General features: G+C 36.8%; 1 protein-coding gene across 1 annotated transcript in view; it reads right to left on the reverse strand.

Moving 5' to 3' along the window:
* The window catches only part of PTPRQ (protein tyrosine phosphatase receptor type Q), a gene marked incomplete at both ends in the record, with an annotated part of 126992 nt that overhangs the window by 77432 nt on the left and 35611 nt on the right, over positions 1-13949 (reverse strand). The window contains 8 exons of the mRNA XM_080612896.1: positions 2078-2359; positions 4610-4717; positions 5532-5711; positions 5831-5968; positions 7754-7964; positions 10291-10463; positions 12090-12236; positions 12980-13108. Coding sequence (XP_080469022.1) covers positions 2078-2359; positions 4610-4717; positions 5532-5711; positions 5831-5968; positions 7754-7964; positions 10291-10463; positions 12090-12236; positions 12980-13108 — 1368 coding nt within the window. The remainder of the gene's footprint in view (positions 1-2077; positions 2360-4609; positions 4718-5531; positions 5712-5830; positions 5969-7753; positions 7965-10290; positions 10464-12089; positions 12237-12979; positions 13109-13949) is intronic.

The raw sequence follows: 13949 nt of genomic DNA on the forward strand, positions 1-13949 counted from the left end.
TTTGGCAACCTGAACTCTGGGCTGCTCTGGCTGCCATCCCCAAAACCTTCCCTGCTTCCTTCACTGGGGGTTGGTGGGACAAGTCCCACCTAGTCAGGACCTTGCCTTACTGGCCCAGGGATGCTCTCGGCTCTTGGCTCCCCATCCCTTACAAAGCAGCTGGCCCTTGCTGTGTCATGACAATTATTTTTTTGTGTGCATGCATCTGCCTGTCCCCAAACAAATATACAAGTATGTTTTCCATTATCCAAAATTGGACTGACAGCATAATATATGTTATTCCAGAAAATCATAATCCTACAGTGACAGCACAATTTGCCCAGAAGGTCAAGTAAGCCATGGAGATGGTTTTAGGATGCCCTAAACATTCTTATAAATGCACTAACATTTGATGAAACTCTGTATTCAAAAGGCTAGATAATTTCTGGCTACGCAATATCCAGAAAGGGGATAAATGCCACGAGAAGCAGTGAAATCAGCCTACAATTCTGCCTAATTTCATGGTAAAGTGGTAATACAGAACTCCCAAGAGCTCTTCAAACACACCCGCCCATTAATAGGCTGCATTTCACTCAAAATGCTCTATTTTCCATATCCTTCCCTAGTTTCATTCTTGTTGTCTCACAAAATATTTTTGCAGCTTCTCAAGCTTCTCATCTCTATCACATGCAGCTGGGATTCAGATTTTTGTTTTGAGCATCAATGGCATTAGGCATTGAGAAAGAACTGTTAGAATACAAATTAGATAAAAGATGGATGTCTAAGTTAAAGAGAGCAATAAAAAAAGTCACATCTAAGGACATTGTATTATTTGGACAAGCGCCTACATACCTATGTACACATACCAAAATAGTTCTCAAAAGCAGCACAATCTCTTGGCAGAGATAGCTTAGTGTTCCTACTATGACTAGTGTTTCATACAATCTGTTGTTTCATGCAATCTAAAAACTAGGTGTTTGTGTCTCTGTTCCTTAAGAGCTTGAGTGGTTAGGCAGGCCTAGACTACTTCATATAGGAAAAATCAAAGTTCATTTCAGAAACAAGGAGGAGAAGGAGCTCATCATGATTCCACTATGTCTTAACAATCAAGGAGCATCTCCCTACCCTAAGAGACAGCAGTATGTGCCTGTTTTTCCTTACTGAGAAAAATGTGATAAACAGCATGCTTAGTTCCAGTGCTAGCTCTAGGTATAGACAAAGAAGGTTATTGTCTGAGGTAGCAAACTGGTGAAGATGGCACTAGCCCCCCAAGAAAGGATGATCGTCATACTATTGCTACCTGGATATGGCTGAGTCTTAAAGGAAACTAACCTTTCCATCTATCTCCCCAGCTGCCTTTCATTTCTGATTCTACAGCTTAACCCAAACATCTATTCCTCCCCGTAAACCATTATCCTCAGCTTTTTCTCCAGTACCTCTCCTGTTTAGCTCCACTGAAAATTTAATTAACTTCTGTTCATATCTTATAATCCTTTCCCTTGTCCTACCTTACAGATACTTACTTATTCAAGTTTCTTCCTGAGCCTTGCTACACCTCTTTAATGCTCATTCTTACCAATCCTCACTTTTAAATTTACTTTCCTTCCTTGGAAAAACTTCATCCACTCTAATTCTTTGCTATCTGGTTTTATCTGTACCTGATAAATTGTCAGAGACAATTTTTCCTGCTACAAAACAGCATTTACCTGTGAATTTTCTTTTTTTTTTTTTTTTACCATCAAGATCTAATTCTTATAAAATTTTAATTCATAACTTGAATTACAAATTGCACTCATTTTTTGAAATCCCTCCCTTCCTAAAAAAAAATATTTTCTTGACAAGGAATCTTCAAGGACAAATAGTAAAATATATGAAGTCCATCAGACATAAAACTTCCCACTGTTTTCTTTAATTCTTAAGCTTCCTTATTATTTATTTCATTACTTTTGCCTTGTATATAAAAGAGAAAATATGGTTCAAACTTACTGCTTTGCAAAGCCAACATGTACTTTTAAAATTAATTAACTGATCTTCTAGGCAGGAAAGGTCATAAAGGAACCGATTCCAGAAATTATTATTTTTTTAAATATATACTCACCAGTTTCAGAAGTTCTCACTGGAAGTGGGAAAGATGACTGATTCCCATGGCCAAGTCTAGTGAATGCCCTTACAGAGATGTTGTACAGGGTATATGGCTTCATTTCACTTAGTGATATACTTGTAAATGAGGCATTTTTGATAAATACATCATTGGAATCACCGTACAGAACTTCATAGTGAGTTATGAGACCATTAGGCTGCTCAGGTGGTAACCATCTCAGATTTATTTCTGTTGCAGTTACATTTATTAACTCTACATTTTGGGGTGGGGAGTCTGGTTCTGCAATATGGAAATCAAAGAGAAGAAAAAACCTCTGAGACTTTGAATTAATTGAATGTAGAACTGATCCCATAAACCTACTGGATCCTAATGCTTAGATTAGCTAACTGGGCTACTCCTTTTGCTACCATTTTGCTACTCACTCACTCTCCTTCTCAAAACTTTACCACTTTTTAACTCAGTTAATTTTAGTATATGTCTTCTTTTCCACTTGTAAAACTAGGCATCTTTTTGAATCCCAGACATTTCAGCTTTTCTGGAATTTCTTTTCTAATCCACTTATAAATCTATCCAAAACTTGCATTTATTAAGACATAATCTCTTTTGTCTACTGCTCTCATGCAGACTGATCCTCTAAATTTCCTCAAATTCAGGTTCATTAAATTTAACTGAATACCATCTTGCTGCTTTTTTCTTAAATAACCACCCACCTCATTTCACTCAACCAACCACTGAACGAAAAAGGGACTGTATGCACTGTAACTAAATTCCCTTTAGTTTACTGATACAGCTGCTAATTGATGACCATGAAGACCCCAGTATAAATCTCACATGCACTGGTGTGAAGGTCACACCACAAAACAAGTCCAGCTCCGGGGTAATGTGTTGGCTAAATCTACTGTCAACATATAAGTTCATGTGACTCTAGTGAGCTAATAATGCATGGAAGTGTTGAAGGAGTGAGTGGGCCGCACTTATGAAGAAAATAAATAAACTTTGAATGTCAACCTTGATTCCTTTGAAGGCTTCACCACTTCACCTCTGAAATATCCTGCCTGTAAAATTTAATAAAATGTACTAAGAACCCAGGATTATGAGATCCAGTTTGTGTATAAATACCTATAACCCAGGTATTTCAGAATTTATCGTGACTATTTTTGTCTCACAACAAAAGGTCTCACAAACAACTTTCATCCCTGATTTCTGAGCCTGTGATTGAAAAGTGTAGACTGTAACAGATCACTACTCTGTGGATGATTAAGACTGCCCACATGGATATTTCCCACATGAAGAAGCTTAATTGTCAATTGAAAAGCATTTTGCAGTTTATCTGGCATGGTAAAGTATTTAAATATAACAGCCTAGTGTCTTCCATCCTAACATAAGTAATCTAAGACTGATGTAGTTAACCTTTTATTTGGAGGCATTTCTCTTTTCAAGACTCAAACAAATTGTCACTCCTAGGTTGGTTAAAGTTAGGAAACAACAATCTCAACCTGAATGACCTCAGAAGAAAGGAGTAATTACACATAGCCTCATAAAAAAGCAGGAATTACCGGGGGGGGGGATGGTTCTCAATAGTTTCCTCAAGGCTTCCACACATCTCTTACTAATGGATGAACTGTTGGCCTTAAACTCCACTCTGAACAAATTTCTGTAATGCTTACAGACAAGGAATTGTAAACTTTCAGAGAAAAAGATATTTAGATAAGTAATTATCTGATCTTGCCATATGCCTTTCCTCTCAAAACTACTAATGGCACAGATGCACACAACCTTTAAAAAAAATGCTGAGCACTAAGTTTCACTGTTTGATATTTTGGTTAGTTATTCAGATCATCTAAGGTTCTTAAACCCCCATGATTTTTAATCCTGTAATCCTTTTCTCTCCTTTATTATCACTTAATTGTTTTTCCTATACTGTAGTGTATTTGTCAATAAGAGAGACAAATGACAACTGGATAGTTATCTTCTTTATTACGTTGACAAAAACTAGAAATAACTTTGCTGAAACCAGTGAAAAATATAAACTTGATAGACATGAGAAAAGATTAAGGTTTAACACTCATGACATCCTCTTTGCAGAGGCCAATGGCAACTCCAGCTACTGACCCTGTCCCTTCATGGATGGCGACTGCCATGCAAGCAAGCAAGGAAGATCCAGAAACCTTCACAAAGCAGTATTATACCCTACATTAAAACTATTGATTGGTCTTATAATTAATAAAGTCCCAAAGCTCCACAAAGCCAACTGCATAAAATATCATACACTGTAAAAAGCTTTCTTCCTTTTGTCTATCAGACTTGAAATTAGTTGAATGCTGTTCATGCTACAGCTTTCACCATTATATCTAGCACTTACCTAAAAATGGTCTCAATGAAGTCACTGACTGACAGAAGACTAATAATTACAACAAACACTGATTTTATTTGTACACTTTCTTCCCCTCCTTATGTATATGCCCAGTCATCTGAGAAGTGCAAACTTCAATACAGAAATCAAATCATCATTGTAAACAATGTATTTACCATCTTCAGCAGTTCTCACGAAAATGTCGTTCTCTTCAGACAAAGCACTTTCTCCAACCACGGTAGAGGCTGCAACTCTCATTTTATAATTTGTGTATTTTTTTAAACCTAAAAAGATTAAGAAAAGAAACCCTGACTTCTGACTTCTTACACATATTTTTTTCCTCATAGCTACTTAAAAAACTATCAATCAAAATGGTTACTGTTCTAAGAGGTTTTATTACATCTGTCACCTGAAAGACAGAATATGTAGAATACCATTTATTTAGGGAAGGCCAAATAAGCATTCAGTCAAATCAACAGATATTGAAAGAAGTTAACCAGCTTCAAACCTGTAAACTTTATGATTTATTTGTCAAAACAAAGGATGTTTATGTGTACATCAAAATATGCATAATACTGATTAGAATTAATAAATAACTGAAATCCATAAAGAATGCATTTTGTTGAATTGCTATCAAAATTATCTCCTTAGAAGAAGAAAATTCTTATTAATGTCAGATGAATGCTGTGAAAAAAAAATCAAGTCTGAAAAAGAATTTACAATTTAGGAATATTTTCCTATGTGGAAAGAAGAGGCTGAGGAGAAAATTCCAAGGAGAAATCCATTTCACAAATTACTACTCAGTATATTTCAGAAATTCCTACTTGGCACATTTCACAAATTACTGCTCAACTTACTTAGTCCTCCTCTCCCATTTCACATTCCCTACATACCCCTCCACAGTAGACAAACCTCTCAGGAGTGACCCTACCTTGCTTTTACATGCAGTTGTAGTGAGTGTGTGTATGTGCCTGAGTGTGGATGGGGGAGATTTGGTCTCCTTGCAAATGGCTATATTACATAAAGTTGAAAAAAAAATATTTTGTATAATGTATTTGCAATTTGTATTTTTATTTTTTTCATGAAATGACACTGTACCTGTCATAAGTAAGCTGTTGTTCAAAGTTGTAGTGTGGAATGCTCTTTTTGTATCCAGTTCCATTGCATAAACAGTATAATGAATGATCTTCCCATTGGGACTTGCTGGAGGATCCCAATACAGCAAAATAGAGGAGGAGCTAATATTCTTGTAAGCTATATTTTGTACTGAGCTTGGAACTTAAACAAAAACAGAAAAATAGAAGAGTAAGTAAATAAATTATTAAAAACAATAAAAAAGTTCAGTAAAAATAGTCACATAGGTTAATTTTGATAGTAGCAGAGTTACAACATTTCACCTTGTTCATGTGTCCTGACCATAAGAACTGATGGCGGTCCTTCTCCAACAGCAGTGAAAGCAGACACACTGATCATGTAGTCTGTGAAAGGTACAAGGCCTTTTATAACATATGACAGTTCTTCAGCCAAAATGTTATCTGTGATTAAATGAAGATAAATAGTTACTTATTCATAAACTGATTTTTTTTTTTTTTTTTTTTTTCATTCTAAACTCACTTTGATACAGCACCCTGGAACTGTTTTACTCCTAAAGAATTAACTTTCATGGCAATTACAAAAATATAAAGAAAAGTTTACACTTCACCTCTTTAACACAATCAAGCAGAGGCTATTATAGGTCCATTCTCCTGTGTACAACAAACAGATTGGCCTAAGTAAAAGAATGAACAGGCAAGAACTAAACCCATGAGGTTTATACTCAGCTGTTTCCAAAATATGAAGGAAATCCTCTAGGAACCCTCAAATCCCTCTTTTCCCTAGGGTGGGGAAAGGATGGGAAGTATATGGCCTAGTCTTTCCAGTGACTTCAGAACCATGGCTCCTAAATTAATCTATGTTAATGGAGATTTAGTTTTGGGTTTGTTTTCTTTGGTTTGGTTTTTGGTGTTTTTTGTTTGTTTGTGGTTTTAGTTTTTGGTTTTGTTTTTAATTGGGAAAACAGATTCCCTCACCCAGTGGTGCTATAATAACTCGAGATGGCTCCCTCATGGGTCCCTTCACACTGGTGTTTTTGGCAGAAGAGTTGTCGTCAGCAGAATGAAGAAGTCATACATGCCTACAAAGAGGTTTTGGTGTCTCTGCAATGAAGTTTGAAGTCACCTGCAATCTAACTGTGGTAGTCAAAATCATCTCTTACAAAGCAGCCATTATGCCACTGCAACATGAAAGTGTGGGTACTTCGCGTACCTTGAGTATAAGTTTCAGAGTTTTGTGAGACCAGCATTAAAATGAAGGCATCTAAAAATCAGCAGACCTTGTTGAAAATGGGGCTGTCAACAGCTTTAACTACTATAGGAATGACTATAAAATAATACTTGTGTTAGATTACAACAGCCACTGTCTGAAATCAATTTTTCAGCAACACAGACATCTTTTAGGAACTCAATACCTCAAACTGAATAAGGCTGTAAAAAGATCTGCATTTAAAGCACTTATACTTTTTCTTTATACGACAAAGATTCTCCAGGATTAATATAGTATAGAAAGATCCACTGTAGTTGAAACTAATGCATTAAATTTTAGGTTTAGTTACTGGTGTATATGGAGGAATTTAGTGACTTTAATAAAAGAGAATCAAAAAATAAAAACTTGACTTTCTCCTCACTGTTCAAAACTCACTGTTAAAAATTCAGAGTGGTATGTTAAGTCCCTGCCTGTCAGTTGAGGCCTGCTTAATGATTTGTAAATATCCATTCATGGTAAAGAAATACTTGTCCATTGATAATACAGAACAAGTGTACACACTAATGACATCACCATGTCATGGGGTCATGTCCACCTGTTTGTCACCCATATAGAAAAGTTGTAACTTTCTGACCTATTTACCTTCACTGACATTTGAAAACCTATTAGTCAAAAGGCTTACAGAAATCAAGGTCTCTGAAGGGCCTGGAGATATGTTAATCCCTGACAATCACACCTGCTTTGGCAACTGTAATAACTGATTGTCTATGCAGCTTGGCTGATGGCTTTCGGGTCCTCCTTTCACTAGGAAGAAGGTCAGCTGGGTGACAAGGGGCTAGTTCCTGCCTGTGTGGCATTCCCATTTGGTGCAGAAGGGTTTTGGTGGTAAAAAAATCTGACTCCAACAAATGACCCATTAATCATTTGCTTGAACCATGTGTTAAAGATCATATCTGAGACAGTGATGGGGGTCCTTCAGAACAAAGCAGCAGGTAGAAAAATACCCTAAAATATCTTACCCAAAGCAGAATGCAATTCTGCAGCTCCGTTTATAGCAGGCAAACTATCACCAGATACATTTGTAAATGTGACTGGGGATGCTGTCTGAATGCTGGAAAACATTTCAGCTGAACCTTCATATAATTCATTGGCTGTTTCCATTGAATTCCAATCGGAAGAAGGTTTGATGTTTTCATTTATCATGTATGGTTCCAAAGAATCAACCAAATACTAAAAATTAGAAAGGTAAGAATGAATCACAATCACTGTCATTGCTAAAGTTTTTAATTAGATTTACGTATAACATAGAAATAGTGTTTGTATATTTGTGCATATATATATAGTATATAAATCCTGGCATACAAACATTATATTACAACAATTCATTTTGTAAAACACAATATTTCTCATGAAAAAGCTCAGCTGCCCGTAGCCTATAAGCTTTTATTAATTTCTGTTGTTTAATCAAACACCTCTTTTTTTATTTCTTAAAATATATTTCTTACAGTAAAGTGGCAATTTTAGAGCAAGACCTTTAACTCTAATGCTCTATCCTTGGAGTTATGTTGAATAAATCCATTTTTGAGCTCTGGAGATTCCATCTGTGCTAAGTATGTTCTGAAACAGGGTTGCAAGCATTGAAAACAACAGGGCTTCAGATGCCTCTACTAGGCAAATTTAAGGGAGAGGGAAAATAAGTGAGTATATATATGAAAAGAAAGAGTGAAAGGGAAGTAAGTGATACAGAGGTCCACAGGACAGAAGGGGCAAAAAACAAATGTTGGAAAGTGGTGGCAGTAGACGTAAGGTGAGCAAGACCTACAAAGAGAGGAAAAACAAAAAGAGAAAAGAGAAGTTAGAGCATAGGTACAAAATGGTGTGTAAGCACTAGATCATTATGCCCCTTCAGAATCTGGGACCAAATCCAGGACTCCAGTGTCTCTAAATTGTTCTGCTGTCATCTGTGAACACTCCCCACTCACACATATGGCCCACTTCACTGCCAGAAAAAGATGCTTTTACAGTGATGTAACTAATTCACATTAGCTCTTTCCCTACAAACTCTGGGTGGAGAGAGGGCAAAGCAGCTTTTTTACTGCTTTAACTAGGGTAGGATTAATCACAGGCAGAGATACAGCACCAATCTCACCTAAGTACCAACAGGTAAAAGCCATATATGCATTATCTTCACCAGCATTTTATAGCAAAATAATAACCCACATGGAAATACTTTTTGCTCTAGAGGCTTTTCCACGCATAAGACAACAGCTTTTTGCTGCTACTAGTTACTGAGTACCATTAGCACTGTGGATCTGACAGTTTAAATCCTGTAGCTGCTCTGAGCTTTTGTCAATGTGGTTATAACTAAAGTAACGTTTATTATGATCTGTTCTGTTTTTTAATTAAAAAAAATTACATTCAATAAACTGCAATAAAGCCACAACGACGCTACACTAAGAGCTCAAAAATTAGGAAATCCCATCATTAAAACAGCTCTGTGCAGACAAGTTTCATCTTTTTTGTGTCTGCAGTATGATACGATCTTTAATTACAGAGTTATAAACTTTCATTTTCCAAGGATGCCTGCCTGGTTTAATGAACGGATCCTTATCCCCATTTTTTTCCCCCTTACTCCTTATTTAATGTTTGGCTCCAGGGCTCTATTTAATGTACACCATTCAACTTGAAAGCAAACTCCTTCATTGCACTCTACAACAAAAATGTAGATACTGTGTCAGATTCAGAGAAAGACATCGTCTAAAAAAAAGGAATTATGAAAACTTTAGGCACCTATGCTCAAAATTCATATCAAAAGGCCCTACCTCAGAAAGCACTCAATCCCAAGCTGAATGCAGGATAGGAGTCTACAGTTCTGTGCTGCATGCTCAAAGCTATGCCATCTAAGCATGTAGAGCACATCAGCACCCTAAATCCAAAAGCTAGACTGACTGACAGCATAAGTTCCCCAAATGATTTGATCCAGTAGATGTGTACAGATATACTTAGCATACAGCCACAGCATGGAGTTCAGCATGTAGCATCAGACATGTAAATTCAAGGATATAAATAGGGGCAGAAAGTCTAGGGGTGTTTGCCTTGCAAGCAGAGCCGCTAACCAACCTTGGGAGATTTCTGTTGAATTCATTTCTCCATAGGATTCACACTGACATCTTCTAAGAATCTGTTTGAGTGGCTATGAATCAATCTAGGTACCTGAATTTGTACTCTTAACTATTAGGTTATCTTATACTGCAAAGAACTCAAGGTCTAGAAAGGATATGGCTGTAGGTATGGCTTCCTGCCTTCAGCAGCTACAAGAGTCTGGATCATTCTATGAGAATTATTTGTTGTTTTCATGTTGTCAAAACAGTATTAACGGAATCTCTTTAAAACCCAGTCAGATAAAGAGGGTGGGTTGAGGAAGGTGGCTTTTAAAAGCATTGGCAACTCATCTATGGTGGCTAATTCCACATTCTGTACCTATCAGATAAGGCAGAGGAACAAATATAATTTAGCAAATAAATCCATATTTAAAAGAGAAAAGAAAAAAAAATACCTTATTTTTTCCTTCGAGAATAGTGTTTTCCAGAGTCACCTCAGTTTCTTGCATGTCTACCTTAACTCTGTACTGGGTAATGACTCCATTTGGTTGTTGTGGCTTCCTCCAAACAATTTTTATATGTGTGGCTTCCACTTCTGCTAGATGTAAATCTGATACAGCACCTGGGACTAAATGTTCAAGAAGAAACTTGGTTTCATTAAGCATCTGTGATTATTACAAGGTCTTCCAGCACTGTGTGAAAAGTACAATAGGCATCTAATCAAATTTCACACCCTTACCTATTTGTTTGCTGCTATGCAGGTAGAGAGTTACCTTGAATGGTTTCTTAGCAAACAAGTTACAGTTCTAAAAACATGCACACAGATTTTGACACATACGTATGAATACGGCCAGATCCTAAGATGATGTAAATCAGGAAGTCACTGCATTGGAAGCAAGCAGACCTTTGCTAGCTTGCTGTATGGAATCTTAAGTATATTGAAATTGAAAGGTTAGTTCTAAATTCATCAAAACCATAGAAAAATAAAGCAAAAAGCTGGGGAAAAAAAAAAAAAAAAGAAGCATGTGACATCTTTTATACCAAATTTTGGCTCAATTTCTTCTTTAACTATGCAGTTATGATACTGAACCTTACATAGGACTGCCAGAGATCAGATACATTTATATTCAATGATACTCAGATTTTATATGAAAAATAATTGTTTCCTATATACCTCAGAAAAAGACAAACCTGAAATCACTTGCATAATGAAGATTTGTAGATTTGGCATTAAAATGAGACATTCTATGTCACTCCAAAAAACCCAACTCCAATACATCAACAAAAAATACCAAAATCCCCTTTTGCTTCTGACACCGAGTTTAGACAGCAATAAGCATGACTGTGCTGGAAATTGTCTCTGAGAGCTGAAAAAAGCAGATACTTTGGGAAAGCATATGGTAAATAAGGATGGGTGTTCCTTTTGCTGATACACCTTGCCAGCAAGCATTGCAGCAATCACTATTGAGAGATTGTCTACATTTGTTCTGGGAGGCAAAAAACATAACACAGAAATAACCATCCTGAAACTACCTGCCTGTTATACACTGATTCTTTTTCTGGTTGCATTTTCAGATGCAGATCAAAAATCCTGCACAATCTCACACACGTGTAAGGTAAAGCTGCATTTCTGTACAGCAAAGGACTCTCACCTGGTGAGCTGACCACTGGGAGCCAAAACTCCCAAACAGAGTAGCTGGTTCAAGGGCAGAACCAACCATTTGACTGCCACAGGACAAGATCTCAGCGTTGGGTCTGCCTCAGAACAATGGTCTCTGATAAAGGTGGCTCTGTAAGAGACTCATATGGGGTCTTGGATTTGGTGAAAGTGAGTCAGATGAGAGCTTTAATAAGAAACACTGGGGCTGAACAAACCAGCCGCGGGGAATCTTGGGCTGTTCTTTCTTTTCCACTTGCTGCCATCTAATGGGTAAGCGCGGGGTCTGCAACTTAATTCCCGTATCCAAAAATAATTACTTTCATTCAGGCAGAAAATAAGTTTCTTTCAAAATCCCCACAGGCCTGTGATAGAAAGTAAATTTAGTGACAGTGCATGAACTCGAAAAAAATGGATAAATAAATTGATGTAATAAATTTTCAGCTAATTTCTTTCCTTATCTTTTCATCCATCTCTTGTAACGCTCCTGTAACGCACCCATTCTTTCCTTTGCAAAGTACCTAAAAGGCTCTGAAGGGAAACTGAAACCAATTATTATGTGCAGCACATTTACTTCACTTCTCTATGCTTACTTACCATCTGCAGGAGTGAAAACTGTAAGGTTAGCCTTTGGCCCCACCCCAGCACTTGTCTCAGCAGCGATGTACACATCGTAGGTTGTAAACGGCACAAGGTTACTAAATACAAACTTATGATCTTTTGTGCTGTTATCCAGAATATGACCTGGAATGAAAAATGAGGAGATTCTAGCTCAAAAATAAAAACAGTCCACAGCCACTTTCCAGGATGATGAAAGATGAAAAGCCAAATTTGTTTGTGAAAATGCTAATTGGCATCAACTTCATTGGAAATAATACTGAATGTCTAGGAAAAAATGAACAGACAAACAAAAAAACAATCTCATAAAGGTATGGCATTTTAAGAGGAAGGGATTTTTTTTGTTTCTAAATTAACTCCTACTGCTTTTTCTGTGTGGTCCCATAAAAACAACAGGATACAGCTCATTAACTTCTTACTTAACTACAGGCAATCATATAATTTCTTTATACATACATGTCCAAGTTAAAAAGAAATACAAACCCGACAAAACAGACTCATACAGTTGATCAGATACTACACAGGGATTCAAATCCTCAAGAAATCTTTAGCAGAAAGAGAAGAGTGAAGGTAAGATACAGAATGATAAGTTGGGATCTTAGTCTGTCATCCCTCTGAATGGATGAGGAAAGTCGGTTTCCTCCACTTTTAAGTATATCTCATGTGAATTTAATTACATACTCTTCCTCATGACAGACTGACTTTTCCCTTAAAAATAATCTAAACAATTTAAAATGTCTAATAGGAAAAAAAGATACATAGCACTGCTTTCAAATATTCATTCTGGATAGGCATGGACACTAAGAATGCAAGTGTAAGGAAATAATCATAAAAAGGAAATAGAAATAGAAACATCAATTCTGACTTACCAGATGGTCCATACAGCTCAACTCTGTAACTAAATTTCCCTGTCACTACGGTTGGTGGGTCCCACATCACTGAGAAAGACTTTGCTGTAATGTTGCGCTTGGCAATATTTTGTGGTGGATCTTCTGGAACTTAAACAATATTGGAAAAAGTCTTTGAACATAAAATAATTTATATTAGGATTTCCAAGAACCACATTATCAGACAATTCATTTTAAACATAAACATTAGATATTCTGATGGGAAGCTACATTACAAGCACATCTGATTAAAATGACGTCTTTTTATTTCATTTCCTTTTTTAAGGTAATGAAAAGGTGAAAAGGTAAAAAAAAAAAGATATCAAGGGAGTTGAAACTCTGTAAATAATGCTTAAAAGACAACGGTAGCAGGAATTCTACCAAATTTAGCATGCCCTTTATCATTATATAGATTACATAAAGATGATCAAATGCTTTCCTAACAAACCATCAACTCTATGGACTGAATAAGGTTCTTTGGCACACAGGCATGCAGGACTCACAAGGGAGCACTTTAACAAGCTCCTTAATGCTCATAAGGTGAGGTCCAAAAGCTTGGGTGTACCAGTGTGCTGCTAAAAGAAAGGACTTACTGAGGCTTGGGCCAGACGGCTTACTGTGCCTGTGCCCTGTGCATGCCACACACAGAGCCACACCAAACAGCGGGCCAACTTCCCTTTTCCCAGACCATGCTTTAATGGACGAACCCTGGCTGTGCAGGCACCCAGTACACAGGGACTGAAGATCTCATCTGCCAAACAGCTTGCATCTTCCTATGTATTTGGCAGATCTACACCCCACTGCATAACCTTTTTATCACTTTCCATGGTTTTCTTATTAGCAGTGCACCTATACTAGGATGTTAACAGGGTAAAAATTAAATCGAAAATTAGCCTGAGATCATTAGAACAGAAATTATCCAAAATTTCATTAACCCCAGACAGAACAACAA

The sequence above is a fragment of the Psittacula echo genome, assembly GCF_963264785.1.
Source record: "Psittacula echo genome assembly, chromosome: 1".
In the NCBI taxonomy this organism is placed as follows: Eukaryota; Metazoa; Chordata; class Aves; order Psittaciformes; family Psittacidae; genus Psittacula; species Psittacula echo.